This window comes from Tauraco erythrolophus, chromosome 4, assembly GCF_009769465.1.
Source record: "Tauraco erythrolophus isolate bTauEry1 chromosome 4, bTauEry1.pri, whole genome shotgun sequence".
NCBI classification, from domain to species: Eukaryota; Metazoa; Chordata; class Aves; order Musophagiformes; family Musophagidae; genus Tauraco; species Tauraco erythrolophus.
In genome coordinates, this window is record NC_141468.1 from 33,487,421 (window position 1) to 33,509,714 (window position 22,294).

At 39.2% G+C, this 22,294-nt stretch overlaps 1 protein-coding gene across 1 annotated transcript; it reads right to left on the reverse strand.

The window, feature by feature from the left end:
- Positions 1 to 14,078: 14,078 nt before the first annotated feature.
- LOC104374069 (arg8-vasotocin receptor) lies at positions 14,079 to 16,271 on the reverse strand. The gene is made up of 2 exons (XM_009980092.2): positions 15,356 to 16,271; positions 14,079 to 14,278 (listed from the first exon to the last, which is right to left on the reverse strand). The coding sequence occupies exons 1-2, from the start codon at positions 16,269 to 16,271 to the stop codon at positions 14,079 to 14,081; spliced, it is 1,116 nt and encodes a 371-aa protein (XP_009978394.1).
- Between the last annotated feature and the right edge of the window lie 6,023 nt (positions 16,272 to 22,294).

The window sequence follows — 22,294 nt, forward strand, 5'->3', positions numbered from 1 at the left end:
TAACAGCTATTCAGAAGAATACTATATCCAGTAGAAATATACTTCAGCAGCTCAGTTGGCTGTCATACCATAAAGGACACACAAAACTGGCACAGACACACACTTATAGGGGGTTATAACACTATCTATATTTGCTGAGTCCCCATTCATCTCTGTGGTCATTTTGAGAGATGATATGAGGGCTGAGCGGTGACTACCCAGATAGTGATCCCAGAGCATTCTTTTGAAATCTCTGGCATATCCACTCCTTTCATATTTGGTAGCACATTGGGCCAACTATTCTCCCAGAGGCACAGCCCTTCAAATAATGCATATTTTTTTTAAGCTAGGATATTGACAACAATATTAAATCAAGATCAATTCAAAATGGAGAGATTCTTCTCATATATTGAAACAGAAAATTGAAAACAAATAATCTTGTTTCATTTTGCAGATGAATCCCTGTTTACTTTTTCATAAAATGATAGTTTTTAAATGAAAAACTGATCATTCTGATGTTTTGAAATTTTTTTTCTTACATTATTTTAGCTGAAACCTTTCCCCCAACTTGAACCAAATTCTTCTATAGATTTGATTCTCTCAGACAAAACCAACCACCAAAGTCCTTGCCCATACTCTCCCTCCCCTAGAGTGTCAAATGAGGAATTTCCAGGAACTCCTATATGTTCCTTTATTATGACAGCTACAAACTATAAAAACTTGAAATACTTTATGCACATTTCTCCGGCAATGTTAAAGAAAGTTAAAAGCAATCCTTATCTCAAATCTGAGGAATAACCTAGTATGGAGGATAGAAGACAGCCGCTCTGGCTTTGCGAATGCTCCCTCAAGCCTGCCCATTTTCCTCAAGTAATCATGCGTTTGACCACGAATCCACAGCAAATATTCAGTCCTGTGGGACTTGTTTGGACCCATCATCCTAACTCCATCTGCAGCCAGGGCCAGTGTCTCTGTCTCCTCAGTGCTTAGTGCCTGAGCTGGCTTCTGATTTCCAGCACTATTTCTTCTTCCCATTTGGAGCTCTCCTTGGCTTTTGAGCTGGGGCGAATACCACTAGCAGTCTACCACATTGCTACCAAAAGCAATCTAGCACATTCACAATCAAATTCAGGGATAAAACTGTTTTTCATAGTTCACTTTCTTCAAACAAAGATCAGAGACGAGCCCTCAATGTGTAATTGGATACTTATTAGTTTGAGAAGCCTCTGCTCATTTAATTGAGATTGAGTAAGACAAGTATGGCATGCTTAATGAAAATAGGAATGATATATTGGCACTTTAATTTAACAGCCAGTTTCTTTGATGTAGGCTGGCTCGTTAGGGTATTGAAATTAGAACTGAGACAACCTTACAAGCTTCAAGCTTAAAACTTGCTGTAGTTCCCATTTAAGAACACTTTATAAAAGAATTAATGTTGTTGCCATATGACAAATTTCTGAGAATAAGCCACCAGCATGCTTTTCCAAATGGACATATACAAAAATAATGAGATTTACAAGAAAGTTTATATCTGAAGCTGTTAAGCTAGGTTGAACTTCTGAGGAAGTGCAGTCACTGATATCCTTGGTACCATTTCTTTTTATTCTCCATGATCATTGTATTCCTGTCTTTGTTTAATGCAAATTTTTAAGGCTCTCACTCCTTTTCCCGCTTCATCTCATTTCTTTCTTTTCTTACCCATGTCAGTCCCATTATTTTCATATTCAGGAGGACAAACACAGGTAGGTCGAAGAATGTCAATATAGTATAGCTAACTGATTTGTATTTAAAATCATACTGGTAATTAATCTCTGTTGTTCAATAAATGAGCTATTCTTTCTGAAGCTTACAGTTCAATGGCTGCTTTTTTGCTAAGATTGCACCTATCTTGGCCTCTTTCTTTAACCACACGACTATGGGTATCTTAAATACACGTTGTCTATCCCACGGCATTGCCACTTGAAGATACAGGAAATCTTCACAGTGGTATTTGTACCATGGGTAGCTGACGAAGGCAGAACGAGATACACTCTCATTTACTCGCTAGTGTGAAACCTTGGTGCAGTGTTGCTCTTTGGGAGTCATGTTTTGGTATCTGGGCTGAGACTGCTGAAGGACAAGACAGGCTGGAAGGCTCTGTGTTCAACAGCTGATGTATAGAGTGAAAATAGCATGTACTATGTTAGGAAAATATTCACACTTTCAAATTACTGCCTGACTGAAAAGGATTGACCATTTCTATCTTTGATTGCCTAATAATGTTGCGTTTAGTCTCAAATAAAGTGGTGAATATTTTATGAAAGGAATACTTTTTATCTATCTGTTTATATAGCACTCAGGATAATCATCCTTAAAAGACTATTTTAAAGGTCTTTTTCATAGTGTAGATAATAAGGGGATAATGAATAGAATAGCTGGTTTATATACTATTCTCTCACTGTCTGACAAACAAATCAGTAAGGACCAGAAATCCACTTATATGGCCACATAACACTTGCATAAGAATAAGATGTATATCACTCCTTCCTCCAGTCATCATATAGAGCATGCCAGGGACAAGGGCAGCCCCCAAGGACAGTTTGCAAGGGTTCTTCCAGACCCTTGCATTACCTCGAATTCTGATGTCTTTTTTCAGACCTAAGATTAGGAGCCCGAAAAGGTGGCAGATTGCTGTCACCCACTAGATACTCACTGGCTTTGAGAGTGATTCAGTCATTACATTTCTAATTTCCAACAGAATACTCTCAAAATTCAGAAAAACTCAAGGCTTGGTAAGAAAGAGGTGCCAGATTGTTCAAGCAGCAATCAATTTCAAACTGTAGACATTAAAAAAAAAAAAAAAGTAATCATATAAGCAGCTTAAAATTTGAACTGTTCATCTGCCAAGGAACAAGCTGCAAACTTTAATAGTTATTACGTAGTCTGCAGATGTTCTCAGGGGGTTAGGAAAAAATTAGTACAAATGCTTCTGTAATTGTGTCATACAAACTGGCATTGCTCACTGACCCTCAAACCTCTATTTTCATCTCTCTGTTATGATTTCCTGTTCCGTAGCGTATGTCCTGCAGAAAGCTTGCTTAGTAACGGACTGTTTTCTACAGTCTATGCTTCCTGAAATGTATTTGCCTGGTATTGAGGCAGGCTGCAAATGTGCCACTCAATTACACAGCAACCAAACAACCGGCAGCACACATGACCAGTGGGTTAACAATGCACAGCATGGAAATGGTTCATAAACAAAGTTCTGTATATGACACATTAAGGTGTTTGACAATATTGCTTTAAAGCCTGCCTGGGGAGAAAAAGCTTCATTTTCTCCACAGACCACAAAGGAAACCACAAGTTTTCATGTGATACAGCCTTTGCCAGACCTCGCTTTAAACCAGACAGATGTGATAAACTTGTGGTTGATAGGCATGTTGTAGGATTGGGCAGTAATCGTGTTTGCACTTTACTGGATTTTGAGTCTTGTAGTAAGTGGTCTAGTCCTAAATAGCCCAGGACATGAAGAAGATTTTTAATTACCTTCTCCTCTAACTTGCTTGTATGTTGAACGCAGAATTTGTTTGTGGTCTGAAGGCGTATGTGTACTTGGTTTCAAACCTTGGGTCAGATAATTTTTTTTTCAACCAAGACAGTTTTCTGATTTACCTTATCCGTCACATGTGATACATTAAGCACTTTCATCTCAGGGTGATCATTCACATTCTGAGTGCACAGCATGCCTTGGGGAGGACAATGAAGTGTAAAAGTTTGTGCCACTAATGAACACTCATCTAAATCATTAGCATTACCTTTTACACCAGAGGGGTGAGATATTTTAGAAAAAACTTGAATTAATAAAACTAACTTATTAATATTTAGAGTTCTGGGGCATTCTGTGAAAAGCAGAATTTAAAGAAGCAGAGTTTAAAAGAATTTCAGGGTAGAATTTGAAGAAGTATTTCCATTCCTATTTTCCCATTCTCTTTATCAATCGTCAATTGATAACAACGTGAAATTATACAATGCTAAAATATTAACTTTGAAGGTTATAGATATTGTGACATTTTCTAGCTACGTAGCATATTCACAATATATTTTCGTAATGTTCAGTGTTAACAGAAATACAGAAATTTCTAGGAAAAATAACAGCTTGCACATTTTTTTCTCCTGCAGATGTAGGAGGTTGATGAACAATTTGAATGCAGTTCAGTTCTGTGATTTTTGGCTGAATCAAATCTACATTTCCCTCCAGGACATAAATGAATGTATAAACTTGTAATTGGTTGCTATCTTAGCCTGAAGGCAGAGAAAAAATTTCAGCTTTGGAGAGCACTATACAAAAAAAAAAACCCAGAGCATTACAACTTACACAATTTGTATCAAATCACAAGATTAAATTTTAACATATAAACACATTTATTCCTGACATGGACGTTTTTATTACAAAATGATGGACTTACCTTACAAATTGATTTATACAACTGTATTAGATAGCATTCTAAGTATAGGCCTTCTGTGCCTCCAGATATTTTATAGACAATGCATATAAAATACTGTATTTCTTTTGATCAAAGTCTCACGTTAACTCTTTGTCTTTTATCAATGCATTAATTCTATCTCACAGCCTCAACACAGCTTAAAAGTCAATAGGATTAACCTAATTTTACATTTATGATATTCCTCTCATCTTTTTTGATTTACAGAAAGGAATCTTTATTAAAGAAAAACTTGAACCCTCTGAATTAATACAGGAGTCGGGTATTCAGTCAGTCTGGTTCCTCCATTTCAGTGACTGAAAATGTATTTTTAATAGTGTCCCTGGGTAATCAAAACCAAAATTCAACACTTCGTCGCTTAGAGACAGTCCTTGCTTAAATTGCAAGATGAGCTTAACTGTCTCACTCTCAGCAGAACAAAACCTCTATCATGGGGCAACCTCCTTCTCTTGCAGAATCAGTAGCGAGTTTATGTCAAAAGTCTGAGACTTTTTACAAGGGCATGTAGTAATAGGACAAGGGGTAATGGCTTTAAACTGAAAGAGAGTAGATTTCTATGAGATCTAAGGAAGTTCTTCCCTCTGAGTGTGGCGAGGCACTGGAACAGGTTATTCAGAGAAGTGGATGCCCCATCCCTGGAAGTGTTGAAGGTCAGGTTGGATGAGGCTTTTAGCAACCTGATCCAGTGTAAGGTGTCCCAGCCCATGGCAGGGGAGTCGGAACCAGGTGATCTTTAAGGTCGCTTCCAATCCAAACCATTCTATGATTCTATGATAAGGTGACATTGTGGGGACAAGGAGTCAAAAGATAAAGACGTTTATATGTCTATACATTTATTATGTTGCAGAGATGCAACTACATATCATCTCCTCTTTTTAATACCATACAATAATGAAAAGATGGAGATTGGGAAAGTGTTGGGCAAAGAACTTCTGCCCTCTGGGCTCCCAAAATAGCCAGTGGCACTCCAGTAGGACTTGCCTGCACAGTCATCTGTATGCGCTATGCAATGATGTCAACCTCCACGCACTAGTTGCTCACTTTATTGTGTTCATGCCCAGTTGGATATTCAGTGCACAAAAGAAAGCACAAGAAGTAGCTAAGGATATGCCTGTACTAGTGCCTCCAATATGGACATCACCTGAGATACTTCTTGATCACTTTGCCTGTTTGTATGCATATGTCCTTGCCTTGTTAATAGTACATGTGGTCCAGTTCTGATCATCTGTTGCCATCACTGTTCATAACCTAAATAAACACAATATGCTTTAGCCATCCGGTATGCACCTTTAGTGCATGTGCACTCTTAGTGCACTCTGAGGAAGATTTTATATGATATCGTACTCCCATTTGATCTTCCACATCCTCATCAGGGAGCCTCTGGCAGGGAAATTTCCCATAGACTGTGTGTATGCTGGTCATGCTCCATCCAGGATCTGCAGAAGCAGCAGCAGAACAGTCCTATGGCAGCTGCATGTCATTAACTAGTGTATTAAGCAGATGCGTACAGACATTCAGCACTTCTGGAGCTCTAAGTGTTTGACTTTCCATCATCCCATTCCTTTAATACAGTCTACATGTAAATGTCATACAATCCAGTATTAGTCCTCTGTGTGAATGGAAACGCAAATCAAGCCCAAATGCCACAATGGAGTTTTTAATCTCTTCTTTCACAGCAAATGCATTAAACTCCAAGATAGCCAGATGCTGAGGAGAAAATAAGGATTTCCTTCGTGAGATTCTGCTCACATATTTTTTGTGAACAGATAGTTACAGCTGAACACCTGCCATCTCAGAACATGAGATTGCATCAGTCTTGTCAACAGAGGATCAGGAATATGAATCTCTCTAGCCAGGAGACTAGAATTTGTATTAAATGTATCAATAAACAGTGTGTTCACATCATGACTGTGCTTGCCAGAAGGCTTATATTCTCTATGATGAAATACAATTTTTCCCATTAGTAAGTCAAAAACTGGAGCCACTCAGCACAAAATCATTTGAGGCCAGAGGTCTGTTAACACATTTAGAGACATGGGCAAATATTTCCAATATACTGTGATAGCTAGCAGACAATTTATTCCCAGTATCTCTTCAAAGGTGGGAATATAGATAATAACTGAACTCAAGAATAACCTAAGGAATACAAGACCAGCATCTTAAAGCAACAATTTTAGTTTAATATATACATGACTGAACGTATAAACATGAAACAAATTTGTAATGTTTTCTGTCAAAATTCATCTTTGAGTAGCTTCATGGAATTCAATGCACAGAATAAAATCTTGGAACTGAAGAGCGTATCTGTATATTTTTAGTTGCATAAAATAGCAACATCAAAGATAAAAGCTGCATTTGTGATTGAAGTCATGCCTTTTATATTATTTTAGCTTCAGAACTGGTCTATATATGTCACATTGAGCCAAGTGTGTTTTATTTTAAAACTTATTGTATGTTATATACTAGTTTCATTTAAATGATGATGATGAGGAGGAAGATGACAATGATGACGACAAGAGTATCAAGTCTTTCTTGCATCTGTTTTTAATATGTGTTACTGCATCAATTCTCTTGAAAAGTGGTTTACTGGGATGTAAGGTGATGTCTGCCTCTAGTTGTATCCAACCCCCCAGACATAATTTCCATAGATCTTCAAGGTCAAATGTTTCTGTTGGGCATTTTTCCCAAACTTCTTTCCCAGATGATATTGAAATGTTTCCTCCACAAGGTCCTACGGATTCCTGTGTTGTTAACTTATAATTCAGGAGGTTTGTTGCTAAAATTTGGGTAACATAAAATTTTAACAATTTTTGTAAGTGTACGGAAATGGAGGGAAAAAACACAAATCCACAATTCCAAAAGTCTTTCAGAGCATCAGTCATGATATAAAAAACCATCCGATTAATACAGTAGCACTTGAATATGTTTGCACTGTGCCTATAGGAAAAAACATTTGGATGGAAATTCAAGAAGCCTTTGGTCAGACTTTCATTACCTCCCAAGTTCGTTATGGAACTGGATGATAGAATAGGTTCATTAAATTAGTTGCCACGATAATACGCTTTGGTCTGCTGTGTTGGCAAGAAAAGGAAGCAAGAGGGAGTTGGTATGGCCTACATATTTTCACTTAAAGCCTATTCTTTCTTTCGTTCCTGAAAAAGTGAAGAGCAAAGTAACAGAAATTTTACAGATGGCTTGTAAAGATGCCTAGAATTTGTCTTCTTGATGAGATGACCCTCAGAAAGTCTCCTAGTAGCAATAGCTGGAGTGTCATATAAGCCCAAGAAAAAGACACAGCTTCTATCCCTTTGTTTGCTAAGACAACCTGGAGTACCTCTGCAAGAGATTAGGGTGGGTAGAATCACAGAATCACAGAATGTTAGGGAATGGTAGGGACCTCAAAGGATTATCTAGTCCAATCCCCCTGCCGGAGCAGGACCACCTAGATCAGATCACACAACGCGTCCAGGTGGGTTTTGAACATCTCCAGAGAAGGAGACTCCACAACTTCTCTGGGAAGCCTGTTCCAGTATTCTGTTACTCTTACTGTGAAGAAGTTCTTCCTCATGTTTAAACGGAACCTCCTATGTTCCAGCTTATATCCATTTCCCCTTGTCCTGTCATTGGATGCTACTGAGAAGAGACGGGCTCCATCCTCATGACAGTCATCCTTTACATATTTATAAACATTAATGAGGTCCCCTCTCAGTCTCCTCTTCTCCAAGCTAAAGAGACCCAGCTCCCTCAGCATTTCCTCATAAGGGAGATGCTCCACTCCCTTAATCATCTTTGTGGCCCTGCGCTGGACTCTCTCAAGCAGTTCCTTGTCCTTCTTGAACTGAAGGGCCCAGAACTGGACACAATATTCCAGATGCAGGCTCACCAGGGCAGAGTAGAGGGGGAGGAGAACCTCTCTTGACCTACTAACCACACCCCTTCTAATACACCCCAGGATATCATTGGCCTTCTTGGCCACAAGGGCACATTGCTGGCTCATGGTTATCCTGCTGTCCACCAGGACCCCCAGGTCCCTTTCGCCTGTGCTGTTCCCCAACAGTTCAGTCCCCAACTTGTACTGGTACATGGGGTTGTTCTTACCCAAATGCAAGACTCTTCACTTGCCCTTGTTGTATTTCATTAAATTTCTCCCTGTCCAACTCTCCAGCCTGTCCAGGTCTCTCTGAATGGCAGCACAGCCTTCAGGTGTGTCAGCCACTCTTCCCAGTTTAGCGTCATCAGCAAACTTGCTGACCGTGCACTCTATTCCCTCATCCAAGTCATTGATGAATATGTTGAGCAATACTGGTCCCAGTACCAACCCTTGAGGGACTCCACTGGATACAGGCCTCCAACTGGACTCTGTCCCATTGACCACTACTCTCTGGCTTCTATCCTTCAGCCAGTCCACAATCCACCTCACTATCCGATCATCCAGACCACACTTCCTCAGTTTAGCTGTGAGGATGCCATGGGAGACTGTGTCAAATGCTTCACTGAAGTCAAGATAGACCACATCCACTGCTCTACCATCATCCACCCACTGGCTGATGTCCTCATAAAAGGCTATCAGGTTTGTCAAGCACGACTTCCCCTTAGTGAAGCCATGTTGACTGCCCCTAATGACCCTTTTATCCTTGATATGCCTAGAGGCAGCACCAAGGATAAGTTGTTCCAGTATCTTTCCAGGGATGGAGGTGAGGCTGACCGGTCTATAGTTACCTGGGTCTTCCTTCTTGCCCTTTTTGAAGACTGGAGTGACATTTGCTTTCCTCCAGTCCTCAGGCGCCTCTCCCGTTCCCCACGATTTAGCAAAGATGATGGCGAGTGGTCTGGCAATGACATCCGCCAGCTCCCTCAGCACCCATGGGTGCATCCCATCAGGACCCATGGATTTATGGATGGCCAGGTTGCTTAACTGGTCCCTAACCAAGTCCTCATCAACCAGGATAGACTCCTCCTCTATCCTGACTTCCTCAAGAGCCTCAGGGTTCCGGGGCTTATCAGGATAGCCTCCAGCTGTATAGACTGAGGCAAAGAAGGCATTTAGTAACTCTGCCTTCTTCTTATCCTTTGTCACCAGGGCACCCTCCTCATTCACCAGTGGGCCTACATTGCCTCTAGTGTTAGTTTTATCTGCAATGTATTTGAAGAAGCCCTTTCTGTTGTCCTTGACCTTTCTTGCAAGGTTTAATTCCAAGGAGGTCTTAGCTTTCCTAGTTGCCTCCCTAGAGTTTGGGAACTGTATTGCAGATCATGAGGCTCTACTTGGGATCCTGAAAGCATAGACAGATCTCGTGTTGGCATACACAGGACTGAAGAGGTGGGGTTTGGGATGGCAGTTGGAGTTTTGATGTGGTAGCATAAATTACACCAGGTTTTACTTCTGATTTTCTAACAGTGTGATTTCCTTTCAATTCAAAACTATATGGATCAGGTAATACATTAGTAAATAATTTGTGACTGCCTTACTGTAAGTAATACAATTCCCATTCAAACTGTTTTCCTTTGCAATCCTGTTCGCTGCATGTATGAAACATCTAATTCATAATCATGAATGTTTCCTGTAGGTACCCAGGACATTCAGGGCCAAATCCTTGCCCTGTGAAGACAGAAAATGACTTCCCTTTTTTTGTCTTTTTTTGTCTTTTTTTGTCTTTTTTTGTCTTTTTTTGTCTTTTTTTGTCTTTTTTTATCTTTTTTTGTCTTTTTTTGTCTTTTTTTTTTTCCTTTGAGGAATCCAACCCAAACTGCATTTGAGTGAAAGAACTGAGTAGCTAGATCATCTTGCTTTGCCTTTGTCTGCTCATGATACTCGTCAGCCAAGAATAGCTAACATTCACATGCTCTTGAAGATACTTTTATCCTGGCCATGTGTTTGGGAACTAGACAATACAGCCATGTCTGCATGCCATGTCTGCCTCCCATAATAAACTCTGCCAGTTCCAGCTTGGGCCTCCACATCACGCTGCCAGTCTTCCCCCAGCAACACAGAGACGGGAGCAGTTTATTTGACTTAATAACCAGTTACCATTGTCAGAACTAAGTGATCAAAGTGAGTTTGGCACTGTCTTTAAAATTTGTCAGCATCATTTAATTGAAAGATTAAAGGATTATCACCCAAGACCTCTGGCTTCAGTATTCACCTGTTACAAGTATCTGAACTGGGATTGTCTATGAAAATACAGCAGCGGTCCTGTACATTAAAAGAACTATCAAAATATACTGTAAAGAATGCAAAACACGTTGGGATTTTCCTTTCATTTTACTAGATGGCTTGGTTTTTTTTTCCCTGTAATAAATCTAAACAGAATTGATAGATTACATTGTCTTTGATTCTTCTTAGCTATAGTGTAAAACATAAACCAATCATTTTTAAGAAAGTACCTAACTGCTTTTACTGAACTGTGCCTTTCCCAAGTGGTAACAAAACGCTGGAAAGTAAAAAAAACAACCACCCCAATGATCAGAAACTGTGCTGCAGTGCCAATATCAACAACATATAGCCACTCACTTCAAGAGTGTGAACTCGTACACTATGTATTTTTCTCCTCAGAAATTGTGTGAGAAGACAGAATCTAGACATTGATGAGGAAGGCTTTCATCCGATAATTGTTTTTTTTTCATCTGCATGTTCTTCTGCAGTGCCTCCAGGGACTTGGACATTCGAGTTTCTGATTCCTCCACATGGATTAAACACCCCGGCCAGACTACAGTGATGTCCCACAGTCATCCCTTTTAATGAGACACTGCACTGCCTATTGGAAATCTAAGTGACAGTGAATTGGAAAAGATACAGTCTAGCAGAAGAATCAAAATATAGAAAAAAAAAAAGGGCGTGAGATGTTCAAACTACAACTCCCAAGAAAATTGATGGCCAAATTTACAAAGAGAAAAATTTCATTACATTTTAAAATGTCTTTTTCTTTAAGAAATAAGAAAAGTCCTGTAAATGACACTTTATTAGAAAAAAAAATTTATCAAAATGAATTTTCCATCATTTGAAAATGATTTTTGACAGAAAATTGTGGACCAGAACCAAACTCCCCATTGAATGTGTTTGTCAGGGTCAGTGCTGCCTATGGGGCAGCCAGGGCAGGCCATGCAGGATAACGACTTATATCTGGAAAACACAGCCCAATTCACTTTGCTAGGAAAAAAAGCAGGAATACCTGTGTTCAGATACCTCCTGATGGAATGAAACTAAAAGTGTCCATAGCCTGTAGTTTAACACCGTAGTACAGTAACTTTATTTTTCTTCTCAACAGTGGGACTGTTAAGAAAATGAAAAAATCAGAAAGCAAGCAGAGACAGTGAGCATTCATTATTGAACTTAAGAAGTTCTGGCACTTCATTCATTACATGATTAAAATATCTGAAATATGGACAATTAATATTGCTCTCAGACTTTTATAGAAGACACTGAGCTATTGTTATTTGAGAAATCAAGCTCTACCCAATTATTTATAGAGCCAGTAACAAATATATGAGCAATTCAGAAATCTAAGTAGTAGAAGCTGTACTTTTTAATTATCAGAGGCCAGATCGGGTGGCGTAAAATGTCACAGCCCCACTGTGGTTTCAGCAATACTATGACTTATGTCAGTTCTGGATTTGGATGGCTATTCAGAAACAATTTGAATGCCTGTTTTTCTTGCATATATATACCTTTTGAGACTTTCCATGTGCTTTGCTGCAAATACAGTAGTATAATGACATAGGTAATTCCTTGAAGCATTTCTATTTACAGTTCCTTTCAACACTGTGTTTTTCTATGCAACTAACTGCAATCAGAGGAAGCAGAAAAAAACGAAAACAAAAAAAAACAAACACCATTAACCATTGGATTAAGCCGTAAGGGAGAACCTAACTGAGTGCTAATTTGACTGAAAGTCTTAGAAAGTCAGTGGCTGAACATAACAAACACCCTATCAATAGTATGGATTGTATCTTGGATGTTCGCGCCGCAGACAAGGACACTGTCATTTGAGTTACAGAATTGCTCTGACAGTGAACATGTTGTGGGTTAGAATTAACAACTATTAATTAAATAGAGAGAAAAGAAAATCCCAGCTAGAAAAAAGTATAAATTGCAATTATAATAAGAGGCTTCATACAGACTCTTCCCATTCATATCTGGCCCTGGTACTATCTTCATCCTTCTTCCTTCTCTTCCTTCTTGCTGGAGACCTGTTCTTCTTGCCAGCTGGACTGGGAAAGTAGATTTACCATCATAAAGAACAGCAATATTTGGTTCGTACCCCTATTTGGTCTAACTATCCAGGGAACAGAAATCATGGGATATTCAGTCACATCAGCACACAATAACCTGAAGTGTAACTATTCATTGTACAGCAGCACTTCTCACAATCCAATCAGTATTTAGTTTAAATCAATATTTCTTTTAATACAATTTAAAGACTATTAAAAAAAACCCCGCTTTTATAGCTTTTCCATTGAAATTTGAGATTGCTAGCACTCATAAAAATGAAATGTGAATAGCACTGATGAAGCACAGTATAATGTAGGCAGATGATATGCAAATATCACCAAGAATCTCTGTGAATGCAGCTCTATTCTCACCTGAAACAGCCTTGCTAATATTCCTTCCATACTCCTCTGATTAGATTGCAGACACTGAAAGGGGAATAAATAGCTACCTGCATAAAACACCCACAAACTAGCAAGCAAATGGCATTTTGAAATAAAGATATGCAGATTTATTTTTACCTCGAAGGGGAAATAATTGAATTTGAGCCTGAAGGGGTTCTAAGCACACTCTGTCAATAAATTGCATGCCAGAACAAATAGGTCTGAATATAAAATGAAAGTGTACATTCCCAGTGCCCATTTTTATTTAAAGGATGTATACGTGTGTATATGGGGGGGGAGGTGTTCAGTTAACTGCTTGCACATCAGGGAACGCATAAAAATATCAAATCTCATGGTGTGGAGCCACAAACCTGGACTGCTACTATGCTGCCGATACCTGCGATCCACAATGGCATTTGAAACTGGAGTAGATGTTCAGTGTCACAAGGACATGGAATTCTTTTCTGAAAAATATTAAGCTGCTTGGTATTTTATAAATGTACATAAGGAGTTAATTTAAAAGAAGTACTAATAATAGCTGGCAAAGGATTTTTCTGACTTTTGGCTGCCTTCTCAACATTTGCCAGACTGCTCGCCAATCACATCAGAATGATGAGAAATTCACGGTTCAATTTGAAAACATATTCAAGTCTAATTATGCCAAATCCCTTTCCAATTATGTTTCATTTGTTGGACCAGTTAATTGAAAAATTTTATTATTTAGAAATCCAGAATCACAGAGGAGAAAGTGCTTTAGGACACAAAATATCTTAAGATACTTCTGTGTATCTATCTTTGTCAGTCTTTACAAGAATTCATTCTGATAACACAGTGGTGATGGAAGTACTGAGCCAGGCTTGCACAACACAGAAACCTCCTGTATATGCTACAGAACTGCAGAGAAACACATTTATACAACAAAAGCCAATTTTCCAGCTTCCTTATCCACAAAACAAGAGACGGTGGTAAAATATCAATTTGTCCTGTGAGCATAGCGAGTGCAACAAAACAACCAAAAGTATTCAACATTTATGCAGAAGTACTGTTTTCCTCAGGGTCTCTGTCTGCGAGATGAATGCTCCCTGTGATCACCGATTCCTCTTGAGCCGAGGTGTTCTCCAGCTGCTTATTTGTGCAATACGGAATGTGGCCACAAAAATACATGTAAATCCATGGGTTGGTGCAACTATTTAAATTGCCAAGGAGCATGATAATGGTGAATGCCGAACCTGGAATGAGACAGTTAAAGGAAGAACAGAGTAAATAAAGCACTCGTATAAATAACATTTTCACAGTGTGCTGTTTTCTAGCGTAGCTGTTCATATATTAAAGCTAATCTACTAGAAGGAAATTCCCATTTATTCAATGCAATTTGTAATTGTTGAAGTAATGAAGCACACTGCATTGTATGCATTTCAGAGTTAAATAGTTCCAGATAGCTCTTTTTTTGATGTAGCTGCATTAAATTTAAAAGCAATTACTAACCTGCTATGCAGATATAGATAAATACAGATATAGATATTGATATAAATGTGTGTAGAATAAGACTCAAATTCACACTGACAGGAAGAATTCTTAGAACAAAGATCAGAAGAATTTTTTTTTCATCAGACAGAGCTAATATCTTTTTTTTTCCTTTGGTTTATATCTTTGAGTTCAGAATAGGTGAACTTAAAGTCACATACAGAGTCTGCCTTTCACAAAGAGTGAATAGTTTAAGTTTGACAAGATTAATCTTGTTTACAACATGATGTTCTTTGATACCTCTCTCAGACTTGCTTTTTTGCTTTATAAACAGCTGTTTTGCAACTTTCAATTGTTTCATAGTGTACTACAGAGATTTCATCAATTTGATTTCAATATTCAAAAAAAAAATCAGATGTCTTATAACATCACTGTTCTATCCAGTAAATAAAAAATATTTATTTTATTACTTTGAATAGTTAATTACTCCTTTTCACCTCAAGAACCCCAAATACTGCTGCTATAATTTTTAAAACCTCTAAAAGTCTGAACCCTTGCTTGAGCAGATGATAATTTTCACCGTGCTGTTCATTAACCTTTAAATTTTTAATCACTCAAAACACACACACAAAATACACACTTGTGTGATGTTTTGAACACATAACATATGAAGCTCACTGTACCTAATTAAATACAGTAGATAATCAATCCAGGAATTTCTTCTTAATCATACTCAAATGATCATATGTAACTTTTGCACAAAACCAAAGTGCAAATATAAAGCAATATAGCAATGTGCTAGCCTGCTATGAAGTTATGAATGAGGATGGAGAGTATCTTACCTTCAGTCACGACACTGGGGAACCACACAGACCACAGCTGTGCAATGAAGAAAGGTGACCAACAGAGAACATACGCAACAACTGTCACCACTGTCATTTTTACAGTCTTGATCATAGCCTTTGAAATACAGTTCACGCTGCTTGCTCGGGATGGCAGGACTTGCTTCAGATTTGTTACTTCATATTCATTCTGGTTTTTCACATATATATTTCTTCTGATTATTTTGCAAATCTTAACCTGGCACGTGATAAGGATAACTGAGGGAATGAAGAATATAACTACAAAAATCCAAGTCACGTATGCCCTTGGGCCCCATGGCTGAATAAATTCACCCCAACATTCAAAGACACCTGGAGATATTTCAGTCTTAGAAAATATAAATACCTGTGGTAGGCTAAGAATCAGTGATACAGACCAGCTGGTGCAAATGGGGATGTTCCAGAGAGCTCTCTTCTTTTGGAAAGTGACCATAGGGTAGCAAACTGCTTGATATCTGTCCACTGTCATGACCACTATCATATAAGTAGAGGCGAACATGCCCAGCAATTGTAGATACTTGATAATTCTGCACAAGAAATCTGGCCCTATGAAAACGTCTGTAATATCCCATATAAGTTGAGGCAGCACTTGAAAAAAGGCTACCACTAAGTCCGCGATGCTGAGGTGAAGCATGAACACATACATCCTAGAAAGCTTCTTTCTTCTTCGCCACAGCACCAGTATGAGAATAAAGTTGCCCACAGACGCCGTCAGAAATATGACCCCCAGTACAGCGATCTCTACTTGAGCTAATTGCTCATCTCTTTCTGGTCTTCCAACAGGATCTGACTGATTTGTCAAACTCAGGAATCTGTGAGGAGAAGGACTCTCCGTCTGAGGTGTGTTATCCTGCATAGGAAACGAAAAATTCTTCATAGTGCACAGAAGCTACTTACAGTAGCTGCTACTTGCAACTCAGGTTGACAGCTGTGAAGTACGGGGCTGGCAAACAAACCAGCCCGGGTTCAGGTTTCACTGTATCTTCAGGCAAATCTCCTCCTGCTTGTGTGAACTGAAGCAGTGGGACCTGGATCTTGATAAAACTCTGTCTCTTGCTGGCGTGCAAAAAGGCTTTATATAGGCTCCCAGCAGACAGAGCCTTATGTAACTGCAGAGCCCCCGGGTAGGCTGCCGGGACCGCAGCCAATGGCAGAGCGAGCCACACAATTGGGGGAAATATATAAATAAAAGGCAAACTTCAGAGGCTCAACGTAATTCAATTACTCAGTTCAGTCAAAGCCCGAACTTGTAAATAGCTGTGGCCAGGATCATACTTAAGTGATCTTACTCGGGAGACTTCTTGCAAATATTTTTTTATACGCAAACCAGAAGTCCGTGCTTCGGCCGAAGCAGGAGGAATGTTTATACGTAGACGGAAAGTTGGGTCCCTGGGCTCAGGAGCATCGTAACTGCAATTCTCTAGGCTCCTGGGGCACGACCACATCCTAAATGCGGCAGAGATAAAGAAATGCATTTTTCCATAGCTTTTTTTTTCCCTTGTCTTTTTTGGAGTCACCTGATTCTGAAAAAAAAAAAAAAAATTTTAACTGCCCTAAAAATAATCTTTTTATTTCAAGACAGGGTCAAGACTTAGAGGTTTTTTCTCAGCAAAATGAAAAATAACACATGTGAAATAAATTACTTTTAATGGGACTGTGAGTCTACTGAGAATTTAATAGAAAAATAAGTGAAAATTCAGTGGGAAATGCAGCAGAGGAAAAGGTCTCTACAATGAAGCAATTTCCAAGGGTCTCTATTCTACTATAGTCCTAAAGGCTAGGAGGTCATTTTTCAGTACCTAATCCTTTTTATTTTTGTGGAGTAAGTTGTATCATGACCACAAGGATTTCACTGCTCTTCAGCCTTCCAGTATGACTTCTGCATATTGTTAGTGGCAGATAAGAAGAGCAATTTTGATTTAATTTTATTTTTTCTCCTGAAGTCTGTCCGCTTAATCACAAAATATGGATTTAATAAAATGAATTAATTTAATATGAAAGATAACACATATTTGTATGCAATCTTGTCTGAAGCTAGAGCACTCATATCCTGGTTACAGGCAGGAGGCTGGTAATTTGAAGTCTTTCTGAAGAGGAAACCAGTAGATTAAAAGTACATCCTTGCTGCATGTACAGTACATAATACTGCACCTACACTGATTAATCTCTGTGATCATAACCATGTTATAAAATCAGCTGAGGAATCTTGCAGATCGCCATCTCTTTGGCACTAAATGTTTTCATGTATCAACAGATGGGAATGGCAAAATTCATAAACAGGAGGCTGAGAGAGACTACAACGGTTTGTAAAAACAGTATGGTCTCTGTTCTCTCCCTCTTTCCCCCTTCTATCCCACCACGGGACTGATGTTAACATCTCAAGCAAGGGTAAGACTATGAGAACAGACCACAGACAAGCTGAACAACCTTAGGAAACTTTGCCACCACCAGCAGCTGTGAGTATCCATAATCCAAATTTGGCTGAACACTTCTGCAGCTGCCTGAGAATACAACAGCTTTTCTCTATGGCCATGTCGCAAAGAGTATGAATCATATCAATTTAATCTAATATACTTGATATTTTTTTCCTAAATAGAAGCCTATTTGTACAGAAATTTGGATTCCTGAGGTTTTTTTCTTTTAGTTTTCCCCTCACTTTGGAATCTACCCCAATCAGTGGGAAACAGCATGTCAAGACCGTAAAAGAACAAATGGTTTTGCCTCTACCCTTGTCTTCCCTTCACCCAGCAACTTCCAGAAGAATAACTGAATTGGCCACAGACCACGAATCTCTGGCAATTCTGCTGATGGCCATCACCATGCTGCAGAGCAGGCTGGCCGATCTCCAGTTATGCCTTTAAATAGAGACAAAATTTCAGGTTTGTGCTCCAAAATCATTTACTTTGACCATCCTCACTCCATGAGTTAGCAAAAAGCCAGGTAGAGTCTTCATTCTTCCCAGCAGGATACTGGATAGCCATCTATACCTAGGCAGAGCTGGGATTAAGTGGGTTGAAACAGTAACATATGCTGAATAGAAAACTAAGCCCAGGGTCAGACATGGAAGATAAATTTATATCTCATGATCAGAAAGATGATCAAGGAATTATATGGAAAAAGGACAGAATAAGCAACACAAGTCACTTCTGGCATACTACTGGAAGACTAACCAGAATACAGTACCAGAAGCATATATTTTTATGATTTTCACAATGCATAAGTTATGGGTAGACATATATTCTATATAGAATCGTTCAACAAGATCCCTGGGAACAGGCAACTCTTCCTAAGTGTACACACGTACACAGCACACGCTGTCTGGGCAGCAGACATGCTATAATAGGTGTCAGACCCAGCCGACATCAGTTAAAGGTCAAGCACACTGCGCAACAAGGAGCCTTTGCCATGTTTATAAAAAGGGAGGTGGCCCCCTCCTTGTACAAATTATCCCAGTGATGTAAGACTCTACTCCATCTTGCTTATAATCAGTTCGACGTATGTTGACGGTTTCATAACTTTGTAATTGTGCCCTTTCCATCTTTTTCATCCACACTAGCAGACATTCAGGATAACGTTATATTGAAATTGAATCCACTCTGGGACTTTAGCTCGCTGAGAAAAGAAAAACAGGATAACAGATGAAAATGTTTAAGTAGTCCTAGCTGTTCTTTTACTCCAATAGTGTCCTTCTCCTGTTGCCCAGCTTTGCTTCATTCCAAACCATATCTGTCCAAGTTAAATTCTTTTCCTAGATTATTTACTTTCAGTAGTGTGGGAAGGCACATTTTAATTAACTTCTGTTGAATTTCTCAGTGTGGGCTCTCATCTAATGTTTGTTGGTTAGCTAGTAGAGAAGGATTCAGCTCACGGATTAAGACTTAAGTTTAGGTGTCTGCTTAGAATTACAGAATCACTCAGCCGCTCAAGGCAGGGACAACACTGAATTCAGATCAGTTTACTCCGGGTTTGTGCAGTCAGGTCTTGAAAACCTCTAAAAGTTTAGACCCTCAAACCTCCCTGGGTAACTGGTAGCAAATGCTTAATTATTTTCATTGTGAAAAAGCTTTCCTTGTGTGCCACCAGACACCCTCCCCTGACCACTTTCTCTCATTCTTCTGCCATGATCTCAGTAAATGCCTGGCTTGGATCTCTTGCCAGCCTCCCCATAGCTACCGAGGGGCACTGTTAGGCCCCCTGAAGCTGTCTCTCCTCCAGGCTAAACAAGGTGCATTGGGAGCCTTGCTGAAAATGTTGTATTTGAGGAGTTAGTGGTCTTGAACAGGACACGTCTGCTCTGCTGAGCCTTGTACTTAAAGACTGTGCTGACGCTGGTGAATGTTATGACACAGATGACATCTCAGCCTGTTAGGAGAAGATATGTGATTGATCATTACACAAAATAAAAGGCTCCACAGCGTGAGAGGGAGAAGGAACCCCTCCGCAGATGGCATCTGTGCAGTGTGCTGGAGGAAGATCATCTGATGTCTGTCTGGTGCTGCAAAGAAGTGGGATTCTTGGTACTGGAAGGGACCTAAGATTTCCTCACCACCTATATTTCTGGTTTTACACTATCTCATGAAAACAGCTATTTTACCACAGCCTTTATTGTTGCACTTGGCTGGAGCAGAACACAAGCCCAGCGCACTCTGTCTCCTCCACCAGGTTACATGTTCCGGCCCTCTTACCATCTTCATGGCTCTATGCTGAGCTCGCTCAAGATCATCAACACATTTCCTGTGCAGGGGCTCCACAACCAGAGACAGTATTCCAGGCGTGAATGCTGAGTAGAAGGGAGTAACCACTTCCCTTGACCCATGGATAATGTGTGAGCTGTGCATGTCAACTCCCATCACACCCAAAGGGAATCAAGGCTTCAGTTCAGTGCCTAAACGTAGCTACAGAGTACTGTTTGAGTTGTCCTAGGGTATACTGAGGTGGCCCAAGACCCATTTAGCACAGATTTTACCCTATGGTTGTGTTAGGATTGTGGCACAATTTAACTTTCTAAAATCTTTCCATGTAGTTTCCTCAGTGTATTATTTTTTAAATATCATCTTGGAAGATGAGATACTGCCTAGTTTGTTGTTATTGTTGCAATTCACAAAATTCCAACATTATCCAAATAATAATTCCTTCATTCTTCTTCTGGCATTTGATAATTTAAATATGTGGTACTGTCAAGTAATCCATCTGAATTTACTGAGGCTATACAAGAGGCAAATGGGGTCAGCATTTTTTCTGTATCTGTAGATGGGTAAGCATTTCAAGTCACTTTGTTGTTCAAGGAGATATACTCAAAGCTAGGATTTAGGCAAATCTCAGCCACAATTTTTCCTGTGGCAACGATACTGACTATACTAACCTGATCTAGTTGGAGATATCCCTGTTCCTTGAAGGGGGGTTGGACTAGATGGCCTTTGAAGGTCCCTTCCAGCCCTAACGATTCTATGATTCTATGATTCTATGAATACCTTAATCATAGAATCACAGAATCGTAGAAATATTGATTGGAAGGGACATCTCGAGGACTTCCTCCAGACTGTAACTGCCTATTGAAGTGGGACTATCACCATCACTAGATCAGGTGAAACACAGATTTGTCCAGCTGGGTCTTAAAATCCTTCAAGTATGGAAATTCCACCTCTCTAAGCAGCCTGTTTCAGTGCTCTTGGTGAAGAATCACTACCTAATGCGCCTTCGGAATCTCCCACAGTGGCCGTTGTCCCCTATTAGATCACCTGCCACCACTGAGAAGAATTTGGTTCCATCAACTCTGTAGCTGCTCTTGAAGTACTTACAGGCTGGTATTAGATTACTCCTTAACCAAATCTCTGCCAGGCTAAACAATCTTTATCTTCCAAAAGCTGCATGAATTGCAGTGCATTGCAGATGCTTTTTGCCCAGCCAGGCAAGGAATATATGGTGAAGCATATGCATTTCAGTGTTAAAAGCCCCCCACCAACTTCTAAAAACCAGCAACTGTTTCATCTCATGAGAGACATTACTTATTAAATATAACTTGTGAAGATAGTAGGTTTGCACTCTCTTACTTTAGAATGCATAAACCAGTTCTAAAAAGTTCCTGTTTAAGAAAAGATCAAGTGGAAAATATTGCCGTCTGCTTTTGATTTAAGAAACCCAGGTCTGCCTTTTTTCTCTGTGATATTCTGTAGATCTGAAGAGCTAGTGTATTATTGCTACTGCACTTGACAAGTCATGAAAACCAATTAATTAAGAAAAGCAAATTTTCGCATGGTTGGCTACGTCTCTAGAAGATTTTAGAGAAATGGCAAATTATTTCCTTTCCTATTTCTTTTCAAACATTAAAATGTAAAAAACAGCTACCATAGACCTTAGAGGGTGGAAAGGACTGAAGTGTGCAGTAAAAGATTAGTTATCAAGAAGAGGCTAGAAACATTTACTTCTTATTATCCAGTTATATAAAACATTTACTTAGCAATATATTCTAGGGTAGATAAAAAGAGTGAGCATAGTATTGCACTGAAATTGCCCTAGCGATAGAGAATACATTCGAGAAGATGCATTAAGTACTGCAAATACATACCAGTAGCATGAAATGTAACGAGAACTCCTTACTAGAGAGGGTCTAGGGAACTAAAGCAGCCTCAAAGGTAAAATTTATTTTATTTTAAAGCAAAATTTATTGCAGACCAGTATTGCAGACAGTATTGCAGACAGCATATATACAACCACGCAATGTTGGCAGCTACTAATGCTGTTGTCATGACATGAGAAGACATAAAATGATGAATAGTGCCAATAACTCCATTTCTCAGAAAGAGTTAAGCTTTGATTTGGACAAAAACACTTTTGGACAGGAAAGAAAACTTTTAGGGAAGCCAGAAGACTATTAGAAAATGTCAGGACAACCTAAAATCT